At 45.3% G+C, this 27,942-nt stretch overlaps 2 protein-coding genes and 1 long non-coding RNA gene across 4 annotated transcripts; 1 reads left to right on the forward strand and 2 right to left on the reverse strand.

Annotated features, from left to right (window-relative positions):
* Nucleotides 1-10,326: 10,326 nt before the first annotated feature.
* On the reverse strand, nucleotides 10,327-11,279 carry P2RY4 (pyrimidinergic receptor P2Y4). Its single transcript, XM_073798887.1, is given in 3 exon segments — nucleotides 10,327-10,611; nucleotides 10,613-10,994; nucleotides 11,222-11,279. Coding segments are annotated over 3 exon segments (708 nt in total). The 3' UTR covers nucleotides 10,327-10,343.
* Nucleotides 11,280-12,252: 973 nt separating this feature from the next.
* Nucleotides 12,253-26,267, reverse strand: LOC141277619 (uncharacterized). 2 transcript variants are annotated; one of them, XR_012329267.1, is made up of 6 exons: nucleotides 25,741-26,267; nucleotides 23,459-23,727; nucleotides 22,434-22,526; nucleotides 22,039-22,130; nucleotides 14,981-15,118; nucleotides 12,253-13,060 (listed from the first exon to the last, which is right to left on the reverse strand). It is a non-coding gene; the product is annotated as an uncharacterized lncRNA (long non-coding RNA). The 2 variants fall into 2 exon arrangements; XR_012329266.1 differs by having other exon boundaries at nucleotides 23,459-26,267.
* Nucleotides 21,714-27,855, forward strand: ARR3 (arrestin 3). Its single transcript, XM_033849105.2, has 12 exons — nucleotides 21,714-21,935; nucleotides 22,057-22,116; nucleotides 22,275-22,342; nucleotides 22,980-23,115; nucleotides 23,300-23,384; nucleotides 23,637-23,709; nucleotides 24,104-24,241; nucleotides 25,747-25,830; nucleotides 26,096-26,119; nucleotides 26,291-26,343; nucleotides 26,670-26,679; nucleotides 27,247-27,855. Exons 1-12 carry the CDS (start codon nucleotides 21,744-21,746, stop codon nucleotides 27,341-27,343), a joined length of 1,020 nt encoding a protein of 339 aa, XP_033704996.1. The 5' UTR covers nucleotides 21,714-21,743; the 3' UTR covers nucleotides 27,344-27,855.
* The last annotated feature ends 87 nt before the right edge of the window (nucleotides 27,856-27,942 follow it).

Below are 27,942 nucleotides of genomic sequence, written 5' to 3' on the forward strand. Positions count from 1 at the left end.
TTATCGAAGAAAACATCCAAATTTTTGTAGATGCATAGTGAAATTTAGGGGTGAAATGACATGATGTCTTAGAATTGCTTTAAAATAATCCAAGGGGGGAAAGAAAAGAGCTGGGAGATAGATGAAACAAGTATGGCAAAATGTTAATAGTTGTTGAAGATGAACATAAAACATGAACACAAAAATGAAAATTTCTTGCATTCTCTAGTTTTGTGTGCGGGGGCAAATTTTTATAATAGAAAATTAAAAGAGGGGGACAGCCTCGAACCAGGCTGCCTCAGGGCAACGGCTGCAACAGATATCTAATCCCAGGTGCTCCCCCCCCCACAAACCCACAGCGCTCACTTCCTACCAGCCATCTCCCTGAGGTCACAACCCCAGCAGTCTCAGAGTGGCCTGTGATGTGAGGGGTGTTTCCCTTCTCTGGACCTCTGCGTCACTAGGACCAGATAGCAGCCCTTCTCACCTTTTCTTCATCCTTATGTTCTAGTAATACCAGGAAAGGGAATCAAAGGGCAAATGGGCAAGGCCCAGGGCTCAGAACTGATGGGGCAGTCCTTACCACTCCAGAGCCTGCCCCCTTCAGTGGGTGGTAGATGTGGGGCTGGACAAGGACGGGACAGGGAGATGAAAATCCTCATAACTATATGCGTTCAATATCGGGCGAGCTTCCAGAGGCTAGTGGTACCTTTGGTTGGAACACCGTTCTGGGATCTTCGTCTCCTTCAGGCTCCTGGGCATCATGCCTTGTTTCAAGCAACCTAAGCACTTCCAGAGTCTGGTATTTCTGTACTGGCCCCTGAGCGACCTTGCCATATGTGTGTACTGATCCAAGAGAGCATGGCAAGAAGTCAGAGTCAGAGGCCAGGACCAGATCTGGGGTGACTTTTGTGCTCATGGGAAGTCTCATCTCTGGCCTTTGATCATCTCAGTTGGTACTACAGAGTAAAGCCAAGGAGTCTCAAGTTCCCCGAGTGCCCTGGAGAAGGAAGAGATAGAGTCTCAGGGGCAGAAAGGACAGGTGGAGGTGGGAGGTGGAACAGGGTCATGTTGCTTATGAGTAGATCTAGCTAGTTTCAGCCACTTCCTAACCCTCACTATCTGGAGAGGAGAAATGAGGGCCATGGAATAAGCGTGATATGTCCAAAATCTTAAGGAAGCATGGGGAGTGGGGCAGAGGAAGCATTAGCATTACAGACTTAGAGAAGTATCGCCTGTGTTTGAACCATAGAATTTTCCATTCTGGGAGGGGAGTGGTAGTAGCATGGTGGGAGTGAGGGGAGACAGAGATAATGGAAGGAATGGTGAAAGGGCAAGGGGACAAGAATGGTGTACGGGGAACAGTAGAAGGCTGCAGATGCTGTATGCACAGAGTATGGGGAGATATAGACAGTATATGGACAAGGGAGGGTGAGCTAGTGTTTTAACAAGAGTTCAAGGATGATGAATAGGGAGGGAGACAGGAGACAAGAGGGAAAAGATGGTGGATGAGTGGAAGCAGTGGGGGAAAAGCTGGTGGCAGGCAGGGATCAGGAGTAGGGGGATGGTGAGCGGACAGGTGGACGGGGATGACAGGTAAGCAGAGAAATAGATCTGGAATGTATGGTAGATGATAGAGGAAAAGTTTGAAGGACAAGTGGACATGGCTGATGGAAAGGCAGGAGCTGGATTGTGCAGAAGGCCAGGACCAGGGCGCTTGGAGAGCTTGGAGGGCTCTTAATAGGGCTGGACATGGTCAAGTTCGGCTGGCAGCACAAATTTGGTCTGATCTGCTCCCTCATCAGTTTGGATCTTGCAACCATTGTCCATTTACCTGCTGTTTACATCTTAGTGGCCGCTACCAGCCCTCTACTTTGCCTGTTTTTTCCTGGACTGGAAGACCCCAGAGCAAGGTAAGACTCATGGACCTAGAAAGAACAGGACTGAAGAATGTTCCACCTCAACCTGTAACCAGGCAGTCCCACTTACCATGCCACAGGCCTCTCATCCAAGTTCTCAGAGCCACAGGAGCTAGGCCAGCCAGGACCATCCTGGGGTCTCTTCCTTTTCCCTAGCAGAGCTACAGTCCCTCCAGGCTGCTAGGGAAGCACTGGGTGAGCGGGAGGGGTGGGCTTGGCACACACAGACACCATACCCTACAGATATTTCTTTTTTTTTTAAAAGAAGATGTTGGGGGTAGGAGTTTATTAATTAACTTATTTTTGCTGTGTTTGGTCTTCGTTTCTGTGCAAGGGCTTTCTCCAGTTGTGGCAAGCGGGGGCCACTCTTCATCGTGGTGCACAGGCCTGTCACTATCGCGGCCTCTCTTGTTGCGGAGCACGGGCTCCAGGCGCGCAGGCTCAGTAGTTGTGACTCACGGGCCCAGTTGCTACACGGCATGTGGGATCTTCCCGGACCGGGACCCGAACCCGTGGCCCCTGCATTAGCAGGCAGATTCTCAACCACTGTGCCTCCAGGGAAGCCCCCCTACAGATATTTCTATCTCAGGTGGCAAGCAATCAGCCTGGGTAAGGAACTGGTGTGCCTGGACCCGCATCAGGGACTATTTTCCCATTTCTGTAAGTGTCTCTTCCCCAGCGTCTCTCACAGTTCCCCAGATAGTAAGCATTGATGCCAGATGACTAGGGCTGTCCATAAGGAAAATGAGCATCCCAGAGAAGTCTCAGTGCAGGCTAGACAGACTTCAGGGTCCAACATTGCTACTGGGCTCTCACTACCTTGCTAGTACTTAACTATCACTTCTAAGCAGCACCAAATCCAAATGTAGAATTCTGGTTCCTCGTCCAGCTACACTAAAGTTGAGAACTTTTGAGAAAGGGTTTCCACCCACAGGAACTGTAACTGATGTTTTTTCATCCATTACTCCACTGACACTTCACAACAGCCCTGCAAAATAGGTATTACTATCTCTAGTTTATCAATGAGGAAACTGAAGCTCAGAGAGATTAAATAACGTGTACAAAATCATGCAGCTAGTGAGTAACAGATCAAGGATTCAAAGCCACGTCTGGTTATCTGACTAAAATTGCTATTCTCTCTACTACTCCTCATCACCTCCTTCACCAAAACACTGGCTTTCATCACATGAATGAAAGAGAACAGAGGTCTCAGGTGAAGCATTTAGCATAACCAGTTAGGGATTGTGGGATGCAGTAGTAGAAAATGTGGGGAAAGAAGAAGCTCAGATGTACCATCTCCTTCACTCCACATCCAGGTTACCCTTACAGGTAAGCCAAGCAGTGAGTAGCCAGTGTAGTAGAATGTGAGATATGCTGGACAGGCCTACTTTCCTTCAAAATATCTTTCCAATGCCCTCCCAGCCTCCACTGCTCCTGAAGTACCCCTAGATCTTTAGGCTCCTTGAGCTCTGTGGCCTCTTAACATGGAAATATTCCCAGGAGAAGAAACACTAAGCTGAATTACTGCGTGTAATTATTCAGAAAATACTTATTAAGCACCATTTATTAAGCAAATGGGATGATAAAATAACAAATATTTATATTTGCTTAGCTGTCTAGATTTGCAGAGTCTTGCCACAATCTGGAGTACCTAAAGCTGAGATTATGATCTTCATTTTACAGATGATGAAACTGTGGCTCAGAGAGTCTGAGTGACTCACCCAAATGACATACCTGAGCCCCACCTTGATAACTAGGGCTCCAACTTGGTTCTTCTGATTTTCAGTTCTATGCTCTTTCCTCTCTATCACAGTAACTCAAGGGGTTTACAGGTAGGAACTCAAAACAAGCACACATAAAAACTTAAATAACAATTCAGGATAATAGTATAAGTGATATCAAAAGACAATAAAAGTGTCAAATGACTGATATAGATAATAATTACTGGAGGGATGACCAGGAAGGTCACTGTGGGTAAGAGTCAGCAGAGAAGACCTCCAACAGGAAGTGGGACTTAAGCCTGGCCTTTGACACTGGGTAGGAAAAAGACAGTGGGAAAATAAAGGGAGGGCATTCTAGAGTATGGGAAAGGAAGAATAAAGGTGGAGAGGTGAGAAAGCGAAAGTCTTATTTGGAAAAAGAATGAGGAGATCAAAGTAGCTGGAGAAGAGAGATTTGTACTGGGGAGGAATGGAAAATAAAACTGAAAAAGTGCTCTTGAATTTCTTCTTTTTTTTTTTGGACACAGCACAAGCTTTGACTAAAAAATGGAGAAACGAGAACTAAGTTCACAGATCAACTTCTCATCCACCTGGCAAGAGGGATTTAATTTTAAAGAGTAAAGACAAAGGGAGCAGAAGTGAGACTAATGATGGGGAGGCATAGGCATTAGTGCTCTTGAATTTCTGACAAAAGGATTTCAACATGTCTTGTAGACAATGGGGAACCATGAAAGAGTTTTGAGTGAGAGAGTGAAACTGAAAGCAGTTTGGGGGCCAATTAATCTGGCAATATGCACTGTATGTATTGTGCTAGGAAAGACTGGCGGCAAGGAAGACCAGTTGGGAGGCAGTGACAGTCAGTCAGGGAGAAGGTGACAAGAGCCAGTATTAGAATGGTAGCACTGGGACCATAAAGGAAGGCCAATTATAATTGACATGATGAAGGAAGAAATGTCAGAATCTTGTGAAATAGGGAGGGCAAAGAGTCAAAGTTGCCTGAGTGTTTTCAAGCCTAGGTGACTTGAGAAAAGAAGATGCCATGAACACAAATGAGCACGACAAGTAGGGAAACTGGTTCAGGGAGTTTAGTTTTTGACATTTTGGGTTAGAAGTAACAATGGAAGATCCAGTGAAACTATCCAGTGGGCAACTGAAGACATAGAGGTGGAGCTTGGGAGAAAGGTCAGACAGAACTGAGTTGGCCTGGTGTAATGGAAGGAGCTCTGGAATTCAGGGGTCCTGGAGCCTCGTCTCTGCTCTGCCCCTAATTTACTAAGTCATGGGCAAGTCATATCTCTGGGCCTGTTTCCTCCTTTGTAAAGTGAGGGGGTGCCCCGGCCCTAGAAGATTTCTGAGATACTCTCAAGGACTATGAGTCAACTGAATTGTATTCACATGTATATATGTTCTCTCCAAGAGAAAAATCAAGGCTCAGATGAGGGGAGGGGATTAAATAATCCCCAAATGCTATGACCATGACAGATCTTGGAACTCTGTTTACTTAGGGAGTAAAAGAGAAAGAGAAGAAGTAATAAGAGAGAGTAAAGTAGGAAGAGAGAAACTTTAAAGCAAGGGGATAAAATAAACTAAAGTTAAAAGTATTACAATAAATAGAAGAAATAGTTATATCAAATATGACAAAGGGTTAACATGTACGTTAAATAAAAATACATTTAGATAGATAAGAATACCACTAAGATACCAATTGGAGAAGGATATGAACAGAGAGTTCACCCAAGAGAAAGTGCAAATAGTAAACATATGGGAAAGTGTTCAATCCCATGAGTAATCAAAGAAAGGAATTAATAAGTTAATGTTTAAGCCATCCAAAGAGATTTCTAATAAAGTCCAATGCTGGGGTTGCAAGGGAACTGGAACACTCGCATGTCATTGTGGTGTTGAAAACTGTGCAGTCCTTTGGGAAATCAAGCTCTATAAAAACATTCATGCTCTTTGATCTAGTAATCTCACCCCTGGGAACTTTTCCTAGGAAGAGGATTACAAAGAAGAAAAAAGCTATATGCATTAAAATATTCAAAGCACAGAAAAATTGGGAGTCGCCTAAATGTCCAGTAATAGGGGAAGAGTCAAATAAAATATAATCTACTGATGGATGTAATTTTATGTGGCCATTGAAATGATAAATATGAAAGACTGTAACACAAGAAGAGTATCTGCAATTAAGCTTTTTAAAAGAAGAATTAAAAAATATATGTATACTATGATTGCACTTATATAAACAAATATATATGTATTATACAAATTGGAAAAGCACAGAATGTGGAAAAATAAAAACAATTGTCTAGGGTTGGGAAGTTGAGGTAAATATTTTCTTTCAAATTTTGCTTTAATGTTGTCATAGTGGAATTTATTAATGTGGTTTTTATAAAAAGTTTTAAAGAAGATATGCAACAGGGTCAAGCGAAGCAGAGAAGTCAAAGAGGATGAAGGCAGAGAAAAGATCATTCAAGGTTTTGCTTATGAGGCAATTTGTGTTCTAGGTACAGAAAAGTGTAGGAAGGAAACCAGATCCAGAGAGTTAAGGGGTGACTTTGTGGTGAGGAAATGGGATTCATGGTACTCTTTCCAGATATTTGAGAGTGAAATGAATAAGATGAATAGAATTTGGTTTTTGTTTGTTTGTTTTAATTTATTTATTTTGGGGTTGTGTTGGGTCTTTGTTGCTGCACACGTGCTTTCTCTAGTTGTGGCGAGTGCGGGCTACTCTTTCTTGTGGTGTGCCAGCTTCTCATTGCAGTGGCTTCTCTTGTTGTGGAGCATGGGCTCTAGGCACGCGGGCTTCAGTCGTTGTGGCTCTCGGGCTCTAGAGCCCGAGGCTCAATCGTTGTGGTGCACGGGCTTAGATCCCGCAGCATGTGGGATCTTCCTGGACCAGGAGGGCTCAAACCCGTGTCCCCTGCATTGGTGGGCGGATTCTTAACCACTGCACCACCAGCGAAGTCCTAGAGTTTGTTTTTTAAGACTAGATGTAATCAGTTACAGAAGAGGCTGAAAATGAAGAGGGATACACAAAGGAAAAGGAAAGAGGGCCACTTCTTATTCTGGGACTGCAGGGAAGAAAGGGAGAAAGACAAAATCAATATAGTAGAGTTATCGTGAATGAAACAGAGGGAAGCTGACATATTAGATTTTCTCCGTTTTTCAGGAGGCAAGGTAACTCTTTTTTTTTAACATCTTTATTGGAGTATAACTGCTTTACAATGGTGTGTTAGTTTCTGCTTTATAACAAAGTGAATCAGTTATACATATACATATGTTCCCACATCTCTTCCCTCTTGCGTCTCCCTCCCTCCCACCCTCCCTATCCCACTCCTCTAGGTGTCACAACGCACCGAGCTGATCTCCCTGTGTCATGCGGCTGCTTCCCACTAGCTATCTATTTTACGTTTGGTAGTGTATACATGTCCATGCCACTCTCTCACTTTGTCACAGCTTACCCTTCCCCCTCCCCATATCCTCAAGTCCATGCTTTAGTAGGTCTGTGTCTTTATTCCCGTCTTACCCCTAGGTTCTTCATGACCTTTTTTTTTTCCGTAGATTCCATATATATGTGTTAGCATATGGTATTTGCTTTTCTCTTTCTGACTTACTTCATTCTGTATGACAAACTCTAGGTCCATCCACCTCACTACAAATAACTCAATTTCGTTTCTTTTTATGGCTGAGTAATATTCCATTGTATATATGTGCCACATCTTCTTTATCCATTCATCTGATGATGGACACTTAGGTTGCTTCCAACTCCTGGCTATTGTAAATAGAGCTGCAATGAACATTTTGGTACATGACTCTTTTTGAATTATGGTTTTCTCAGGGTATATGCCCAGTAGTGGGATTGCTGGGTCGTATGGTAGTTCTATTTGATAGAAAGCCCAGAGATAAACCCACGCACATATGGTCACCTTATATTTGATAAAGGAGGCAAGAATATACAGTGGAGAAAAGACAGCCTCTTCAATAAGTGGTGCTGGGAAAACTGGACAGGTACATGTAAAAGTATGAGATTAGAACATTCCCTAACACCATACACAAAAATAAGCTCAAAATGGATTAAAGATCTAAATGTAAGGCCAGAAATTATCAAACTCTTAGAGGAAAACATAGGAAGAACACTCTATGACATAAATCACAGCAAGATCCTTTTTGACCCACCTCCTAGAGAAATGGAAATAAAAACAAAAATAAACAAATGGGACCTAATGAAACTTCAAAGCTTTTGCACAGCAAAGGAAACCATAAACAAGACCAAAAGACAACCCTCAGAATGGGAGAAAATATTTGCAAATGAAGCAACTGACAAAGGATTAATCTCCAAAATTTACAAGCAGCTCATGCAGCTCAATAACAAAAAAAACAAACAACCCAATCCAAAAATGGGCAGAAGACCTAAATAGACATTTCTCCAAAGAAGATATACAGATTGCCAACAAACACATGAAAGAATGCTCAACATCATTAATCATTAGAGAAATGCAAATCAAAACTACAATGAGATATCATCTCATACCAGTCAGAATGGCCATCATCAAAAAATCTAGAAACAATAAATGCTGGAGAGGGTGTGGAGAAAAGGGAACCCTCTTGCACTGCTGGTGGGAATGTAAATTGATACAGCCACTATGGAAAAGAGTATGGAGGTTCCTTAAAAAACTACAAATAGGAGGCAAGGTAACTCTTAAGAGGTCATAGGGGAGGATGAAGTTGGGGTCTTGAGAAGGTAGAAAATACAGGAAAGAGTTGCTCTGGAATGTTCACTAGGAACTCAGCAGGCTAAGGGGAATGGGGGCTTAGATGAAGTTCTAACACATCAAGTTTCAGTGGGTCAAGCCAGCCTTGGGCTCTGACTTCACCTGCAATCCCCTCTAGTCCTAGGAGAGAGAAGACTGTCCCAAGGTGAAAGTCAAGGTGTTTAAAATTAGAGTGTGAAGGAAGGTGGCCCAAAAGTAGCAGACCACAAAGTCTGGGCAGTTAGTCTCAGTTAAGCATAGGGGACTTCAATGGACTGGAGAAATGGAAGAGCCTGGGTCAGCTGTGATGAAGAGAGCAACTTTGTTAGGTGGGGCTGGTGGATAGGAGAGGTGATAGGTGAGGAGACTGTGGTCATCAGAATAAAAGGGAGCGAGTGCCGATGAGGAACAGCATATGAAACAGTCTAGGCAGTGGCCATGAGACTGGGAGGCTAGTAAGAAGAAGGCCAGTTCATTAACTCCTAGCAGAAGGGGTCCTTGATGTCTAGAGAGGAAGAGGGAGCACTTACAAGAATGCAAAGGGGGACTCAGGGGCAGTGAAATCATTTTTTTTTCTGCAGACCAGCCCTAACTTTACTCTCCAGAGAGACCCCTTAGAAGCCAGGAGACAAGCAAGGGATCAGAGCTAGGTCAGCAAGAGTGGGGCAAAAGGAAAGGAAGGCTGGGGACTCAAGAGACCAAAGGACTGCAAGGCAATTTTAGAGAGGGTGCCTGGAAGTGTAAGCCTACCCTTCTCACGAATGCCTTCCCAGAAACTCTTACTTCCCAAGGCTTGGGAGTTAGCTCCCCAAATTCCACACCCCACCCCCACTCCTGGAAGTCTGTAAGCACTAAGATAGTGCTGGAGAGGAGTGACTGGATGGGAAACTCTGAGGGGAGCTGTCCTAGTCCCAGCGCCTTGCCCTGTCCTCGAAGTCCTAAAACCTGATCTGAAAGAGCTGGTGAGAGATTTGTCTTTATCTAGGGTAGGAGCTAGAAAAAGGGGAGAGACCAGTGGAGAGTCAGCTCTGGGCCTCAGTCCCTGTCACCACCCCAATCTCTGCACAAACCTTCTCCACCCTTTGGTGCTGGAACTTATGCCATAGACACGAGAGCTCCTCCCTTGCGTTCTGAGCCATCCACTCTGCCTTTCATTAAGTACAGGAGAGCTGTCAAATATGTTCTCAGCAAACCTCATAAAGAAGGGCCAGTCCCATTCCTGTTCCAAAGGCCATTATCAGCTTGGGTCCTGCCCCCTGAGGCTCCTCAAGGTCCTCACCCCATGGGAAGACTCAGGACTCCCTCTCTACCTCATGGCTACCCACCATTCAACAGGGCCATGCCTCTAGCTGCACATGGGGACCCTGTCAGGCAGGCTCTCTGGGACGGTGCCCTAGTTCAGCGCCTCAGTAGACAAGACTATCCTGTCTTCCAGGGGAAACCAGGGAGTGGGTGTGGGCACTACATATGTCACTTCCCAGGCATTTGTGATATGCTGGTGCCCCCACTTCCTGATTCTGGCTATCACTGTCAGATAAGTCAGGCCAATACTGAGATCACCCCAGCTTCTTCACCCCTCCAGTTAAATGCTCTGGTCTGGCTGAAGGAATGCATGCTATACAAGGATATGGGGGGAGAGGGCAGGAGAAGGAGGGCTGGGGAAGATTTCCAGCAGCCTTGTAGGACCAAGAAACAGGACCAGTGGCCCCAGGAAGGGGACAGAAACAAAGAGAAAGAAGTCGAGGACGAAGAGTGGCTGCTAGTGTCTTTGGCTAAAAAGGAGAGGGCAACTGAAGGATTTAGGAGAGATGGGGTCACACGTGATTTCTCTGGCCCCTCCTAAATCTCAGGGTGAGGGCCTCTCTCCAGAGCTCAGAAAAGAGGAGAAAGCAGCCAGATAGGGTGTCACTATAAGGTTCCCTCCCCTCTGCCCTGCACTCACCCCCTTTCCTTCACTTCCCGGCTTCCGTTACAATCTATCTGCCCAAGCCGCCATCCTGGGGAGTGGCTGTCCACCTGCAGCTGCTGTCCTCAGGCAGGGACACCAGCGCCAGAGAGGAGGCAGCTGTGGGGAGCCAGGGCCTGCCACCCCTGCAGAGCTGCCGGAGCTGACGTCAATACTTGTCCCCAGTGGGCAAATAGAGCACAGGATCCAGGCAGCTATTGGCACTGGCCAGAGGCCGAGTCACTTTATAGACCATGTTGATGATGTTCAGCACCCAGCATCAGCTTCCAACAGCCTTGCATGTAATAAACGGTGCGGGTGATGTGGAAAGGCACAAAACAGACAGCAAAGACAGTCAATACCACAGCGATGGTGCGCAGCGAGCACAGACGGGAAGATGACTGGGCAGCCCCTGGCAAGGGCCGTTACAGGCGCTGGGCCATGAGCCCATAGCAGACAAGAGTGACCAGGCAGGGCACGTCAAAGAGCAGCCCCATGACTGCCAAACTGAAGTGCACGTAGTGGTCAAACACCTCAGGCCGGGTGGTGTCGTGGCACAAGATGATGTCCCCCTTAGGGCTGGTGGTGACAAAGAACAAGTTGGGCACGAGGCAGCCAGCTATGACCAACCAAACTGCCAGGCAGAGAAGGCCAGCAAGGTGTGGAGTGGAATAAGACAATCCTCACAGGCTTGATGGAAAGGAGCAGTAACCTGAAATCCTTGACAATCCAAATTTACTAATAAAATCATGGGAAAGTGACTGGTTCCATATAATTGTACCCACGTTAGTGTTGTCCAGGTGTCTTTTCTATAGCGTTCCCTTTTAGTCTTTCTAAATGTCTGTTCTTTATCTCCAACAAGGCTGTTAACAACTTTAGACTAGAGACGAGTACCACTGTGTCCGGTACCTAGGACAGCAGGGGAAGTCTCTGTTTCTACCATTTGATTTGTCTGCCTCCTCTCCATCCTCCCGCACTGAGCCAGTACCGTTGTGCAGATCCCACTTAACTCTGCTGGTATGCTGTCAGCTGCAATAACAGAAAATGCCAACTCAGTTGACTTTAAAATAAGGAAATGTATTGTCTAGCATCTAAGTCCAGGAGCAGGGAGTTTTCGAGTTGATTAATTCAACAGTTCAACGATGTCATTCAAAAAATCCTGATTCTTTCCATCTTTCTGATCAGCACCCCTCAGCCTGCTGCTCAGCAACTCTCATGGTCACAAGGTGGCTGTTGCATTTTAGGCATTGCATCCAAACATGGAAATACCACTGACAAAAGGAGAGGAAGGCCTCTCTTCCTGTGTGTTTATTTTTATCACTCAGGAAACCTTTCCCAGAATCTCCCTACCATGCTTCCCCCCATGTCTCAGTGGCCTGAGTTTCATCATGCCTATAACTAAACCAACCACTGGCAAAAAGGATGAAATGACCATGACTGGCTGAGAGGAGCAGAGAGCCAGGTGGAGGAGGGTGGGGTACATAAAAAAGTGGGGATTCTGTCCACAAGAAGGAAGGGAGACATGCCTATTGAGTTGATAAACAATCCTGTCTGCTAGGATCCCTTATGGAATAACCAGCCCTTCCTCACTCAGCTATCCGGTCATCACTTCCAAACTGGAAGGACTGTCTGGGAATATCACTGGGGTGTGCAGAGTGAGGGTGGGTAAGGACCTGAAGATACCTCTCCCATCAATCTATCACAGGGGCCAGACACTTCACCTTTAGAGAGGCACTCCTTTGCCTTCTTACTCTTGCCTCCTCATAAAATGCAAATACTCTTGATCAAAATAAAACTATGGTGTCTCTCTTTGGGAGACTACTAACTGGAAAGGGACACAAGGGAATTTTGTGGGGAGCTAGAAATGTTCTATATCTTGATCTGGGTGGTGGTTACATGTATGTATACATAGGTGTAGTAGTTTCTTATTGCTGCTGTAAAAAATGACCACAGACTTGGTGCCTTACAACGCCATTTATTCTCTTACAGCTCTGGAGGTCAGAAGTCCAAGATCAGGTTCACTGGGCCAAAATCAAGGTATGAGCAGGGCTATGCCTGAACTGTGACAGCCACTCGGCAACCATGAGGGACTATAGGGAAGAATCTGTGTCCTTGCCTTTTCCAGTTTCTAGAGCTGCATTCCTCCATCTTCAAAGCCCAGACATAGCATCTGGCTGCAGTCCTCATATTGCCTTCTGTCTCTGCAGTTAAATCTCCCTCTATATCCCTCTGCTTCCCTCTTATAAACAGACTAGTGATTACATTTAGGGCCCGCCCGGATGATCCAAAATAGTCTTCCCCTCTCAAGATCCTAAATTTAATCACATCTGCAAAGTCCTGTTTTGCCATATAAGGTAACATTTATTGGTTCCAGGGATTAGGACCTGATATCCTTGGGGACGCATTATTCAGCCTTCCACAGTAGGTAAAAATTCATCAAGCTGTGCAATTAAAATTTGTGCATTTTACTTTTGCTAAAATACCTCCGGCAAGAAATGCACATACTCCAGGAAAAGAGAGAATGGTTTAAGTTCAATCATAATAATGAATTAAAGGCCTATGAGATCTACCTCCTGTTGAGAGTACCATGGGCCTGAGTTGAAAGAGGGGCTAAGCTTCAAGTGTGGGTCTGAAGACAAAAATGGGTTGAAGGCTAGTCCAAAAGTACATTCATTCTGACTTTTCACCTTCTCCATAGACACCAACCTTCTCTGCAGAGTCTGGGCTTCTAGCTGTAGCTGAAAATCCCTGAGAAGGAGAGAGTTACAATGACTAAAAGCCAAGGCCCTGGGGTGCATACTAACAAGGAATGGCAAAGGCTAACTCGGTTATTTGGGCAAAGAGATTATAGGACAGCTAGCTCTCCAGTGCCCACAGTGGGGGGTGGGAGATAGGGAAGGCCCAGCCCCCTGAGCCACGGACATAGTCACCCTCTGAGGAATGGACACGCTGTCGTGGAGGGTTGAGGGCTGCATCTATGGATAGATACTAAAACGCAGCCGGCACTATGGTGAGGTGAGGTGGTGTAGGGTCCTGTATCCCCAGAGCTTGGATATCCTGTCTCTACATCCCCCATGTTCATGAAGCCTGGGCCTGGGCCCTATGAGAAGGACATCCAAGAAAGGAAGATTACTTTTGTTGCTACCATTGTGGGGAGTCCTGGCAGCTGCAGGACAGAAATATCTCTAATTCCATGAGTGGTCATATGAGGCGAGGGAAGCTGCTTAGAGCCTATAGCGTGGACTTAGTTTTAGGGATTGGAGAGAGTCAAGGGCTGGGGGGCAGGAAAGGTTTACTTCAGGTGGGGGTGATATAGATGTCAATTGCTTTTTCCATCCACAGGCAACATCCTGCCCAGAGAACCTGCCCCTGGGCCAAGAATCCTTTGTTACCTTCCTCTCCAACAAGAAAAGAAGTTCAAGGCTCACAGACATGTGCACACAGCTCAACACACTCAGCCTCCCCTGCCCTACCCGACCCGCATGTACGGGAGATTGACTCCTGCTGTGCACATAAGCTGGGATAATCGGGTCTCTAAACATCACTTCAAGAGTCCCAAGTCCTAAGGAGTGGGGGGCTGGGGAAGGGGTGCTCTTTCCCATACCTTTGGCTTTTGTGTGGCCTGTAATAGTTGATCAAGAGATATAGAAAGACTGGAATGTGACACAAGGCTCTCCTTTCAGAATCACAAAGGCCTATGCTTTGAGCCCTCCTATTTCTATCTCTCACATTGCTTTTCTTTTAATGTCCCAGAGTCCCCTTTGATCCCGGTCCTCAGGTTCAAGGCCTCACAAGGCCAAAACCTTGTAGTTCCCTTTCTCAAGCTCCCCTGACTTTAACACCATCAGATTCAACCCCCGACTCCGGCCCTGTCCCAGCAGCAAGAGCCTGCTAATCTTTTAGCCACTAATCTTTTAGCCACTAATCTGCTTTCCAAACTCTTGGCACCTGAGCTATTTATAAAGCAGTATTTCATGCCCCCCCAGAACCCTATTCTTCTCCCCTGACCCCCACCAATCTAAAAACTCAGAGGACCTTGGGTATAAGAGGTTGGGGAGGCGAGCATAGTGACCAGAGCTGGAGACGGATGTGAGCTTCATCTTCCTCCCCAGGTAAGAGTCCAAAGTCTTCTATTTCCAGCCCATACTAGGCCCCATATCCCCTGCCCTTAGCACCCCCATCAGTATATCAAGAAGCACTTGAAGGGCACCTTTCCTGACACAGCTGACAGGCACTCAGGCTGAGAGACCCTGGGGGAGACCTCTGGAAGCTCCCCTAAGTTCACCCCTCAAGCCAGATCTAATACACATCAAAGAAAAGCATTAGAGAGACGTCTTCCTCTCTCTTAAGTATCCCTACTCCAAGGCTTAGCACCTGGGGACATGGATGGAGATAAGGGTGGGAAAATCTGGGGAGGGTGATGAGAGCGATGAATAGGTTCAAGGAAGGCTTTCAACCCCCATACAGGTTTCTGCCACCAACAACCACGAGCATTAGGGTACCAACCTTTTCTCTCCCGCAAATTTCTCCTTTCTTAGCTGAGTGTTAAGGCCACCGTGAAGTGAACTCAGGATCAGAATCCATTGCAGGAGCAAAGCCAGAGTCTGGGTTTTGTTCATTCATTCATTCATTCATTCGTGTATCTAACAAACATGTCTTGGTGCCTACCGTGTGCCAGGTGATGTTCAGACTCATCCAGTCCAATTCTCCTCATACTTTCCTGGATGGAGGCCTTTCTCCAGACAAATTTCTTCTCTCAAAAGGCTCTCAAGAGTGCCCCAGCTATTTCAAAAAGCCTCTCTCTTTCTGGAGAAAAGACAGTATGGTTAGTCAACAATTCATAAAAACTAGGGAAGGTTTTTTCCAATGTCCAGGATAGTTGAGATTATGGCTGAATAAGTAACCTTGGCACGAGGGAGAATAGGAAGCGTGGATGGTGGTGAGGTGTCTATCTAAGAAGAAAAGGTTTCATCCCACTAGGTGTGTCTGGATGGTATACCAGAGCCAGGTAAGGAGAATAGGGACCAAATGATTGAGCCTTCCCCCTTCTTTCCCTTTTGCCAGAAAAGGCTCAACAACAACGCCATGGCCAACATATCCAGGTAAGTAAGAACTCCTAATTCTCTGAATCTGTGACTTGTCACTTACCCAAACCCAAGTACTTGCCTTTGGGGTGAAGGGGTTTGCAACCTCTCCCCAACTTGTGTCTTGGACTCTATCCCAACTGCCTCCACCTTTGTGTCATTTCGCTCTCCCTGGGCCTCTTCTTTTTTTCTTTTCCAGCTCCTCCCCAATCCCACCAGTAAGATTTATTTATTTTTGGCTGTGTTGGGTCTTAGTTGCGGCACGTGGAATCTTGGTTGCGGCACGCAGACTTCTCTCTAGTTGTGGCGTGTGGGTTTTCTCTTCTCCAGTTGTGGAGTGCAAGCTCCAGGGCACATGGGCTCTGTAGTTGTGGCGCACGGGGTCCAGAGTGTGTGGGCTCTGTAGCTTGTGGCACTCAGGCTCTCTTGTTGAGGCCCGAGAGCTCAGTAGTTGTGGCACACAGGCTTAGTTGCCCCAAGGCATGTGGGATCTTAGTTCCCTCACCAGGGATCGAAACTGCGTCCCCTGCATTGTAAGGTGGATTCTTTACCACTGGACCTCCAGAGAAGTCCCTGGGCCTCTTCTTCTAATCCTAGAAATATTTCCTTTTCTCCCCCACTTCCCTTTCTCTTCTTCTCCCCTTCCCTTCTCTTCCAATCCCCCTCCCTATCCTCTGATTTTCTCCTCATAGGGTATTTAAGAAGACCTGCTCCAATGGCAAGGTGAGAGAACCTGGCCCAGCTGGGCAAATAAGAGGGCAAAAGGGATAGGTGGGTACGTCCTTCAAGGTCTCAGGGGTTTGGGTTGGGGGCTTCAGGGGAATCTTTTCAAAGATGATTATGAGAATAACATGGGAGGTTGTTCCACAACAGCTCTCCATCTACCTGGGGAAACGGGACTTCGTGGACCATGTGGACATGGTGGAACCCATTGGTCAGTGAGTCCAAAAAGGGAAAGAGCCCGGGGAGAAGGGAATGGGGGTGAGGGAGTAAAAGAAAGCCAAGAAAGGACCATGCAGAAGAGGAGGCCAATTAAAGAGAAAAATGGGAGGAACCATTCAGGGGTCAACTTCTGTTTCATAGTCTGAGGACCTTTCCTGACCAGAGGGCCATCTCTCCCCCTCTCCACAGATGGTGTAGTCCTGGTTGACCCTGATTACTTAAAAGGTCGAAAGAGTAAGTAAAAATCCTTGTTGGTCTGTGTATGTGCCAGGAACCCCAACCTAAAATGTTACACATGCCAGGCAAGTAACCTGAATGAGTGGAGTGGACGTGTGGACCAGAAGGGTATAAGAAAATATAAAAGTAGTGGGAACTGTGAATGTCTTGTCTGGTGGAGGCTAACCACTGAGAATTTCAGCCCAGTGTGGCCAGATTTTCCAATTGTTAAAGAGGAACTGGAAATGAAGCTCAGAATACAACCTTGAGAGGCCCAAAGTCTGAAAAGATTCTAGTGCCCCTTCCCCAAATGATATTCAAAATAGATATATTTCTAAACATAAATGAAATTTTGTTTTTCAAGATCACACAAAATTTACATGTATGCTGAAATTAAGTCTTTTTCTAAAATTTCTGATTTTCTCCATTACTGTTGGTGGTGCCTCTGCTTAGGCTGCCCATGGAAAGATCCAGTACACCAGAAATCCATATTTTAATGCAAATTTCCTGATTTTCAAATGTTGGCAACTAATTAAAAGATTTTTGAAGGCCTGGATAAATCAAAAAACTTTATTTTTCCATAGGCTGGATGTGACCTTCAGCCTGCCACTTTGCATTTGCTTTTTCCTTTAATTGCATATGTCTTTTCATATCTCCTTTGTGTAGGGAAACCCATTTTTTCCATTAAAAAAATCCCAAACAAAGAAACAAACAAAACAATAACTACAGCAAGTAACAGCAAGCGACATTGCTCTGGCCACAGGATTATATATCCAGATTACACTGAAATATTGTTTTGCCACTTTTTTTTCCTTTTAATTCTTACGCTGTGATCCAATTAGACTGAAAATTGGGTTTGATTTGAAAAAGGCTCAGAATAAATTGATGAATACTAGTTCATATGTAACCTTTAGATACTGTGGAATAAACCAGACTTAGTCGCTCAGATTAAACAGTGCAGATAAGCAGTCCACCCAGTTTTAAATAGCAGAGGAACTTTGGGGTGTGGCCAGTAAATTAACCAACTTATTTAAGACTCTCAATTACTCTGTAGTTCTAAAACCTAAATCATTTTTTCACAGTCCTACAAAGTCTTCAGAATAACCTACAGAAAGAAATCTTTAGTTGAATAAATGCATGTCAATCCAGGAATAAGATGTGTTTTTTCCTTTAATTCTAATCTTCTTCATGTCCCTTAGTAGTTTTATATTATTATTCATTTAAGTTGTATATATTTAAGTTTATTCCTTAGCTACTGTATATGTTTTGTTACTTTTATGAAGATAATCTTATTTGCATCATATTTTCAAATATGCTTTTTTTTCCTTTTGAGGTGCATTTGTTGATGTGAAATATGCTTACGCTACACCCTGAATGAAAAAGGCTGGTTGTAGGGCAATATATGTGGTTGTGCGAATGAAGTGCGGTTTAACAAAAATTGATGTGGGATCTCTCTGTATTATTTCTTACAACTGCATGTGATGATCTCAAAATAAAATGTTTCATTTAAAAAAGGCAATGAGAGAGAAGTCAATAGCTAAGGTGGCCTTATGTTTAATTATAGAAACAAAGTTGGGAAGCAAATGCAACAGAAATTAACAGCAGTTATCTCTGGAATATGATGTATGATGGCACGGCTTTGATTCTCTTTGTGTTTTCTGATTGCCACACAATTAATATGTATTGTTTATATAATAAACACAAATATAAATTAATAACTTTAGAATAGATGTTGAATTAAAAAAAATAAAAACAAGCTATTTCCTAACACACTAAAAAAAGGATGATTCTAAACTGCCAGAGAGCCAATAAGGTCTTGGGGGTGGGGTGATGCCCTCCCCACATGCCACAGCGGGATGTGACAGAACAATTCATCTGATTAACACCTTTACCTCAGGGGCTATTAGATACCCTTCTGCCTGGTCTCACCTGATCTTTTTCTGTCTTATTTCTCATCTCTTTCATTTCCTCCCTTCCATTGCTTCCTTCCAGCCACCTCTTTTCCTCTTTTTCTCATCTTCTCTGTTTTTTCCTTTCCTTTGACCCCTCTTTCCTTTTCCTTTTCTTTCTCTCTCCCTTTCCCACTTTTATTGGCATAATTGGGAACCAAGGTGAATTTAATTTGTTGTATCTTTTGAAAATTGTTAAGTTTGTCTTCATTGTAGAAATATTAGAAAGTACAGATGAAGGAGAAAAAGACTGTAATCCTCTCACCCAGAGATAATCACTAATATTTCACTTCATGTTTTCTGAGCAAAAATATCTATATTTTTATTAAAAATACTATATTATAAATAACATTTTCTAATCTTTTTTACCTATGCAATATGTAAAAATCTATAAAGTTTTAAGTTGCCTAGTAGTATATTGTATGGGTGTACCATAATATATTTAGCCAACTTCAATCGTTGGACATTTTTTGCTATGATAAACAACCCCATAAAGTACATGCTTGTATGTATTTCTTTTCATACTTGTCCAATTATTTCTTTAGACTAAATGCCTAGAAAAGGAATGAATGACCAAAGGGCAGTCACACATTTTTAAAGGTTTCTATTGCCAAATTGCCCTTTAAAATGGTTGTACCAATTAACTTTCCCTCCTGCAGGGTATGAAGTTGCCCATTGCCCCAGTCATTATAAACACTACCATTATCATTACTTTCAGTCTTTGTTGTATCTTTTGAATATAGATTCATTTTCTTTGCTTGCTCGTAATTTTAAAAGCAGATAATCTGGCTGTTTGTTGTTTTGAGCTCTTAAAAACACAAAAATGACTTGCTTTCTACTAGTGTGTGGCTCTTGGTAGTTTTCTTTTCTTTGGGTCAGGGCTCCTGATTAAAAGTAAGATTCCCCACCCCTGTTCTAAATCTTTCCTTCCCTCAGTCTCTGTCACTGTCTTTGGACAGCTATCTTTCTGTACCCCATCCCACACCACTAGTGCACTCAAGTGACTTTCTATTTGCCCCTAATCTGAGGTACTAGCTGCAATGTATAAGTTCATTTATAACTGTTCCACTTTTCTAATATTCCCGTGATCGTCACCATCATCATCCACATCTAATTTAAATTTCCAAAGGGATTTCTCATACATCAACTCCTTACAACCATCCTATGAGTTAAGTTGGGCACATACGAGACTGGGCTTTGGAGTCAGGCCTGAGTTGAAATCCTGGGTTGTCACTTAGCTGCTCTGAGCTCATTTTCTCTACCTGTAAAGTGGAGGTAATAATACTTCAGAGGATTATTGTGAGGTCCAAATAACATATGTAGAGCTCTCAGTGCAGTCCTATTATTGACAGGTGAAATAATTGAGGCTCAGACAACTCGAGGGACTTATGCAAGTCATATTCAAGCCCAAGTATTCTGACCCTAGAGAATTATGTAATGAATACCCTGTACTCACCACCTAGCTTTAAAAAGAATCACAGAATAAAACTGAAGTCTCCTGTGTATCCTTCCCTAATCCCATACTCCTTCCTCCCTCCCTCCTTTTCTTCCTGCCTCCACCGCAGATAATTACTATCCTGAATTTGATGTTTATTACTCCCATGATGTTTCTATACTTCTACTCTATATTTATATATCAGTGAGTGACTTTGGTACTGTTCTACATGCTTTTCAACTTTACGTACATGGTATCAGATTGTGCATATCATCGTGCAGCTAGCATTTTTTACTCAATAGTTTTTGAGACTTAACCATGTTAATACATGGAGTTTAGTTCATTTATTTTAACCTCAGTTTAGTATTCCATGATATGAATATACCACAACTGTTTACCCATTCTCCCATTGATAGGTATTTAAATCATTTCCAATCTTATGCTATGACAAACGTTGACGCAATGAACATTCTCATAGGTATCTCCTTATAGACATGAGCAAGACTTCCTCTAAATTCGTCTTAGATCATAAGATATGAGAAGATTCAGCTTTACTGGATAGTGCCCAACAGTTTTCCAAAGTGGTTGTACTGGTTTGTTAGCAATTTTTTTTCTGCATTCCCTTGACCAACTACAAATCTCTAGGTCCTTGAATTTTCTATTGTATCAGTCTTAACATCTTACTGGTTTCCTCATTAATTGAATTGTCCTCTGTAAAAAAGTAAATAAATAAACCTAGGGACTCTGAGAGAAAAAAAAAGTGGTTGTACTAATGTATATTCCCACCACAGTGTGTAATGAACCCCATTGCTCCACATCTGGAGCACTGCTCAACACATAGTGCTGTCAGACTTTAAAGTTTTTGACAATATGATGGCTGTGAAGTGTTATCACATTGTGGGTTTTTAAAAATTATTTATTTATTTATTTGGCTGTGCTGGGTCTTAGTTGCCGCATGCAGGATCTTCGTTGTGGCATGCGGGATTTTTTTTTAGTTGCAGCATGCAGGATCTTTTAGTTGCGGCATGTGAACTCTGTTTTTTTTTTGTTTTTTTTTTTTCCCGGTATGCGGGCCTCTCACTGTTGTGGCCTCTCCCGTTGTGGAGCACAGGCTCCGGACGTGCAGGCTCAGCGGCCATGGCTCACGGGCCCAGCTGCTCTGCGGCGTGTGGGATCTTCCCGGACCGGGGCATGAACCCGTGTCCCCTGTATCGGCAGGCGGACTCTCAACCACTGCGCCACCAGGGAAGCCCCATGTGAACTCTTAGTTGTGGCATGTGGGATCTAGTTCCCTGACCAGGAATCGAACCCAGGTCCCCTGCATTGGGAGCACAGAGCCTTAACCACGGGACCACCAGGGAAGTCCTCTCACTGTGGTTTTAATTTGTACTTATCTGATTATCATTAGACTGGACATGTTTTCATACCTTATTGGCCATTCTGTTTTGCTCTTCTGTGCAGAGTCTATTCATAAACTTTGCACACTTTTATATTGGGCTGTTTTCATTTTTATTACTGATTTGTGGGAGTTCTTTATGTATTATGAACACTAAACTTTTGTTTGTTATATGTGTTGCAAGTATTTCCTCTCAGGCTTTTGCTTGTTTCATTATTTATAAAGACACTTAATGTAAAGAACTTTTAAATTTTACTATAGTCAAATGTATTGATCCTTTTCTTTATGGCCATACTGTTTTGATCATATTACATTGTCTCTCCATGTCTTCCTCTGAGCTATTTAAGATCTCCTTTCCCCCTCAGGTCTGACAGGTCACTCTCTTCCTCCTTTGCCTGCAGTGTTTGTCATGTTGACGTGTGCCTTTCGCTATGGCCATGATGACTTGGATGTGATTGGTCTGACGTTCCGCAAAGATCTGTATGTACAGGTCCAGCAAGTGGTCCCAGCTGAGCACAGCAGCCCCCAGGGGCCCCTCACAGTCCTGCAGGAGCGACTGCTGCACAAGCTGGGGGACAATGCCTACCCTTTTACCCTGCAGGTACTGACCCCAAGTCCCGGGTAAGGCTTCCAGGGAAGATTAAGAAAGGAAGCTAAAGAAGGAGAACAGAGGAAAGGGGTCCCTGTTTCTTCTGTTTGCTGACCTCCTTCTGATCTTTTAGATGGTTGTCAACCTGCCCTGTTCGGTGACACTGCAGCCAGGTCCTGATGATACAGGGAAGGTGAGGTCTGGGTTCTGAAAAAGAGGGACAGGGGGATAAATGGACAAGACTAGAGAAAGGGACAGTTAAGGGACGGGATCAGACATTTCCTTATAAACCCATGAGGAAGGGAGGGGTAGTGTCAGAAATGAGTTCTTCTTGCTCCTGCCCCTTTGCAGGCCTGTGGTGTTGACTTTGAAGTGAAGAGTTTCTGCGCTGAAAACCTAGAGGAGAAAGTCTCCAAGAGGTATTTCTTTGGTCCTCTCCAAAATCCCTGCCTCCGGCCTGTGCCAGAAAACAGATCTTGCTCTCAGGACAGAAACAGCCCTACTTCTAACCTCTGTAGCACTGTCACCACCAACTCAGATGCCCAGTTCTGATTTCCCTCTGACTCCTCTTCTTTGCTCTAGGGCAAGGGTCAGCAAACTTTCCTGTAAAAGGCCAAAAAAGAAATATTCAGGCTTTGTGAGCAATGTAGTTTTTGTTGTAACTACTCAGCTGTGCCACTGTAGCATGAGAACAGCCATAGGCAGTACGTAAATGAACGAGCGTGGCTTTATTTATGGACACTGAAATTTGAATTTTACATAATTTCCACATGTCATGAAATATTATTGTGGATTTCTTTTCAACCATTAAAAAATGTAATAACCATTCTTAGTTTGCAGGCCATACAGAAACAGGAAGCAGGCCAGATTTGGCCACTGAGCCATAGTTTGCTGACCTGTGGTCTAGATACCTACCTTGAGGGTCCAGAGGAGTTCTCTGACAGAGGCCTCCCACCACCTCCCCTCCCCAAGCAAGGACTGGGCTATGGGGTTAGCATGAGAAAGGTCTGTGGGTCCTAAGGAGACATTCTGGCTGTCCCCTTGGCCTCTACTTAGAGACTCTGTGCGGCTGGTGATTCGGAAAATCCAGTTTGCACCCCTGGAGCCAGGCCCTGGTCCCTGGGCCCAGACTGTTCGCCGCTTCCTTCTGTCAGCTCAGCCCCTACAACTCCAGGCCTGGATGGACAGGGAGGTTTGTCACCCCCATTTAATGCCCCCTACCTTGCAACCCCTCTGACACCCTTTCTTCATTGATCTCCTACTTGGGAAGACAAGGGTGGAAGCCAGGGTGACAAAAGCACTGAGGAAACAAATTCTAGGCCTTGATCTGGGTGTTCTCCCTCCAGTCTTATAATGGGCCTCTCCTCCTGCTTCAGGTTCACTACCACGGCAAATCCATCACTGTCAACGTTTCCATCAACAACTGCACCAACAAGGTCATCAAAAAGATTAAGATTTCAGGTGAGCTTCTTTTCCTATCCCCCGCACCTGGTCCCAAATCCAGAGGTCTTTTTCCAGAACTCTGCCCCACTTACCCAGTCTGCATTCTTCTAGGCTTTCCCTCCATTGCAGGCTTATCAGAACATGTATCTCTGTTTGTCCATATGCACATCTTAGTATATCATGAGTAATGTGCCCATGTACAAGGGCAGCAAGTTGGGGTCTCGAGGATGACTGACTAATTGTAGTCATGTGTTTTTCCCGGCTCTTCAGTTGACCAGATCACAGATGTCATCCTGTATTCACTAGACAAGTACACCAAGACCGTGTTCGTTCAGGAGTTCATGTGAGCTGGCGCTGGGGCCTGGGTCAGAGAGCCAAGGGATAGGGTGGTGGGACGAGGGCCGGGGTCTGGAGGCAGAGGAGGGGGTTGGGGAAAGAAGGAAGTGGAGAAGAGCCCAGGACTGAGGAACATCAAGGTGAGGGTTGATGTGGAAAGAGGGAGGGATTCTCAAGAGAGCTGGAGGGGGGATACCACAAGAGGATCATCAAGTCCTGAGAGAGGGCAGAGGCATAAGTATTTCCCACCAGAGTGAATTGTTCCCACTCTCCACAGTCAGACATGCCAGCTCTCTTGGATACTCCAGTAGTTTCATGGAATCGTGCAAAAAACTCTTGGGAATGAGAATCACTTGGTTGGCAAGCCTAGCTTAAGTTCATCTCTTCTTTTCCTTTGAAAGGGAGACTATAGCTGCTAACTCCACCTTCTCCAAGAGCTTTGCAGTAACCCCACTCCTGGCTGCCAACTGTCAGAAACAGGGCCTGGCACTGGATGGCAAATTCAAGCATGGTGATACCAATCTGGCCTCTAGCACGATGTAAGCTCAAATGTAACTCCCAACCTTCATTTTCTACCCCCAACCCATTCTGTGTGCTATATGTACAGTTATGAGGTTTCACCTCCAATGAAGCCTACCTGTTTTTAAAAATGTCCCTAGGTCAGTGTTCAGAGCTGCCTCCAGGCAAGAGGGCTGACAGTAAGCTAAATAATACCCATGGGACCAATGGCAGGCTTAGGTCATAGGCAACAAGAAAGGAAAAAGTGGAAAGGAAAAATTCCTTATGTTGTATAATATTTCACAGCTCATAAAGGTCTTACGTATGGTACTGTTATCTTCATAAGAATCCCATTAAAGTAGGCTGGATATGTATTCTTATTCTACTTTACACTTAACGACCCTGAGGCTCAGAGAGATGAAGGAACTTGTCCAAGCTTGCGTAGCTAATAAGTGGCAGAGATGGAAAAGATTCTATCACATGTCATCTGGCTCTAACACTGCGATCTCTACAGCAGCTACTCTCTAGTGAAGATAGAAGTTCAATGCAAGACAGATGAGAAATGGAGAGAAAAGAGGACAAAAAGAAGAAAAATATGATAGGAATTGATATAATTCTACCAAATCATTCATTTGGTCCTATGCCTAACACTTGGAGGCCCTAGTGTAAGATGTATCTCCCACCAAAAGCCATCTGCCACCATCTAACAAGCATCAATTCCCACTGCCTTTCCCTATGCCTTATCAATCATGTTGCTATGGACTATTATTGCTTGAAAGAGCCTGAGAAATCATACAAACAGCATTATTTTACAGATAGAGGATCAGCATCCCAGGGCAATGAAGAGACTTTCCCAAGATCATATAGTTTTCTGTGCCTTATTTTTCAATCAGTGGGTTTTCATTGAACACCTGTTACATGCTTATTCCTATGCTGAGCAATGTGGGAGGATACAAAGACGTTTAAGACAGTCTCTGCCTTCAGCCAATTTACAGCCTAAACGGAGAACAAAGAGGAATTTAAATGCAATCTAACAGTTAAATGTTAGTACGTGTGGTTCAGACTACAAATCCAATAGAAGTTAATAGAAGCCAGCACAGCTGGAGAGGGCTTCCTAAAGGAGACAGAAGGAGCTAGAGCTTGAAGAAGGTGTTGGATCTGGATAGCAACAGAGGAAGAAAAGAGTGTTCCGGGTTGGGAACATAGCCTGTGCAAAGGCTAGAAGGTAGGAATCTGCATGGCACGTTCTGATGATGGAGAGAGCATGGGTCCACTTAGGTTGTATCCCAGGTGTTAGGGAGTTAGGGCAGGAAGGTTAGATTGTTAAGGGTCATGAAAGCCAAGCAGTGTAGTAGTCATATTCAGAGAGGTAGGCTCCTGAGCAGAGGGTGACCTGGTAAAACTGGATCTGAGGAACAGAAGTGTGGTCCCAATGAGTAGGAGATCAGAGCCTGGGAGCCCTGTCAGATGACAAAAGGTGCACTGAATGAATTAACCCCCAGCCCCTCCCCTCCAAACACACAACAATGAATACTACCACCTCCAGTCTTCGACCAGGAATGGACAAGGAACTGCTGGGGATCCTGGTATCCTACAAAGTCAGAGTCAACCTGATGGTGTCCTGTGGAGGGTGAGTAAGAGTGCAGGGTCTGTCTGGGCAGGGGCTGGGGAGCCACTTCTGTTTTCCTCCCAGTTGGACTGACCCACTCAAGCTATTCCCCACCCCTTCTCCTGGACCAGTTTCCCAAACCTGTGAGCTCCACGAACAAGCCACCTTCCCTTCCAGAAACCCATTCTGTGGTTGAGTTGGCCTTACAATCCTTCATTCCCCTGCAAAATTAGGTTGCTACTAACCATTTCCAGCTGCTAATTTTAGGGTGTCATTCTACCCTCAGCATCCTAGGTGACCTGACAGCCAGGTAAGACACTGTGGGGAGGGGGAACTGGGGCAAGAAGGGGAGGATGCGATCAGGAGACCAAAAGAATGACACAGGAGAATCTAAGGGCATCCCAGGACTGAAAAATTGAGGGAGAGGTTCAGGGAGTGGCCTTGGAGGGAAATCTGTAACTCTACCTTGGGATCCTTGCAGTGATGTTGGCGTGGAGCTGCCCTTGATCCTGATGCATCCAAAGCCATCGAACGGTGAGTGACCAGGTGGGACTCACAGGAACAGTGGTCCCAAGGGTTGGGGACCAAGCAGGTCTGATCTCATGAATCGAGGACTGGCAGTTTGGGTAGAGATTGAATAGCAATAGGTAGGTTGGGTGTCTAGGTTTTCAGGGGAAGTTTTGTGTGTGTGTGTGTGTGTGTGTGTGTGTGTGTGTGTGTGTGTGTGTGTGTGTGTGTGTCTGTATTGTGTATATGGGAGGGAGAGGGTTAAAAAGGGAGAGGAATGAGTAACAGGACATTTCTTCAGGGAACTTATCAGCTTCAATCCATATTTCCTTCCCTCTCCATGCTTGCTACAGAGGCTGCTAGGTAAGAAAATGTGAGGCCTGGAAACCTCGCCCCCCTTTCCCCACTGCCACTCTCCATTTTATGACGATGGAAATGGAAAAAAGCTTCCCTGGAGTGTTGCTTTCAATAGGTGTGCAGTGGAAACATATGGTTTAGCTTCGTGTCATAGTTCAGTGCTTTTCATACGCCCCCCTCTTTCCCTTTTTGCGTCCCCCGCCCTCCACCTCCTGCTCTTCTCCCAATCGTCCTTCCCCCTCATCCCTTCCAGTTTTCTTTTTCCTTCCCCCAGCGCCTCCTCACCCTAACTTCTCCCGTCTTTCATTCTCCCATCCCTTCCCTCCTTCCCACCCTCCATTCTTATTTTCCCTCTGGCCCTCATGGGGGCTTTTGTGTTGGCAGACTGGGGAGGACACAAAGGAAACAAGCCAGTGTGATCCAAGTGGGGCGGGGGCAGCTGAGAGGCGGTGAGGATCGGAGTTGGGAAACAGGGAAGGGATCACTTTTCTGGGATCAGGAAACGGGAGTGGATGTGGAAGACGCTCACACAGCTGTTCCTAACCCTCCATTTCCCTCTGCTGCTTCTGCAAGCTCTGAGGACATAGTCATCGAGGAGTTCGCTCAGCAGCAGCCCGGCAGAGAGGAGAGCCAGGAGGCTTTGGCGGCTGAGGGGGATGAGGGCACCTGAGTGCCTGGCTCGGGTGCCTCTGTGTGGAAGCCCCACTGTAACACTCTAATAAATCAGCTTGTCCAGATGCGCCCGCTGATCGCTTTGGTATCTCCTCCTCCCGCAGGAGGGTAATGGAACTACCTAGAATAAGCCACCTCCCCACCCGCCACCCCACATCAGTGATTAGATCTCCTGCAGCACGTGCTTTTCCTCTAAACAACCCTGACTTCCCTCTGGCAAGGCCACCTACCCCTGAGTCCTTCAACTTTCCTTCTGAGCCCTGGTCACCTCTGCCCCCACACCCAACTATCCCACTCCTACCTCAGAGCTGCGGGCAGCGCCTGAGGGGACACAGCCCTGAGACCAGCCCTGAGGGCGACGCTGATGGTTGGACAGAGTGCCATGTGGCCCCAGGAAGCAAGTACCACCCACCTGCCAAGCATACAGCACACCACAAGGCCCACAGCCGAGGCACCCAAGCACCAGTCTCTGCGCAAATCCAAACACTGCAATCCTTGGGGGTCAGAGCAGCGGGGGTCTGGGTTGGGCTTTGGGAACAGGAAGGTGTGATGGTATGGAATGGAACGGGGGGTTCTCTGGGGAATCAACTTCCTCCT

The sequence above is a fragment of the Tursiops truncatus genome, chromosome X (assembly GCF_011762595.2).
Source record: "Tursiops truncatus isolate mTurTru1 chromosome X, mTurTru1.mat.Y, whole genome shotgun sequence".
Classification (NCBI taxonomy): domain Eukaryota; kingdom Metazoa; phylum Chordata; class Mammalia; order Artiodactyla; family Delphinidae; genus Tursiops; species Tursiops truncatus.

What these genes read in the sequence shown, in the direction of transcription:
- ARR3 (XM_033849105.2), top strand. Translation starts at nt 21,744, where the DNA reads ATGTTGACGTGTGCCTTTCGCTATGGCCATGATGACTTGGATGTGATT. An exon ending in CAAAAAGATTAAGATTTCAG is followed by an intron (nt 23,385 to 23,636) that starts GTGAGCTTCTTT and finishes CCGGCTCTTCAG; the next exon opens with TTGACCAGATCACAGATGTC. An exon ending in AATCTGGCCTCTAGCACGAT is followed by an intron (nt 24,242 to 25,746) that starts GTAAGCTCAAAT and finishes TACCACCTCCAG; the next exon opens with TCTTCGACCAGGAATGGACA.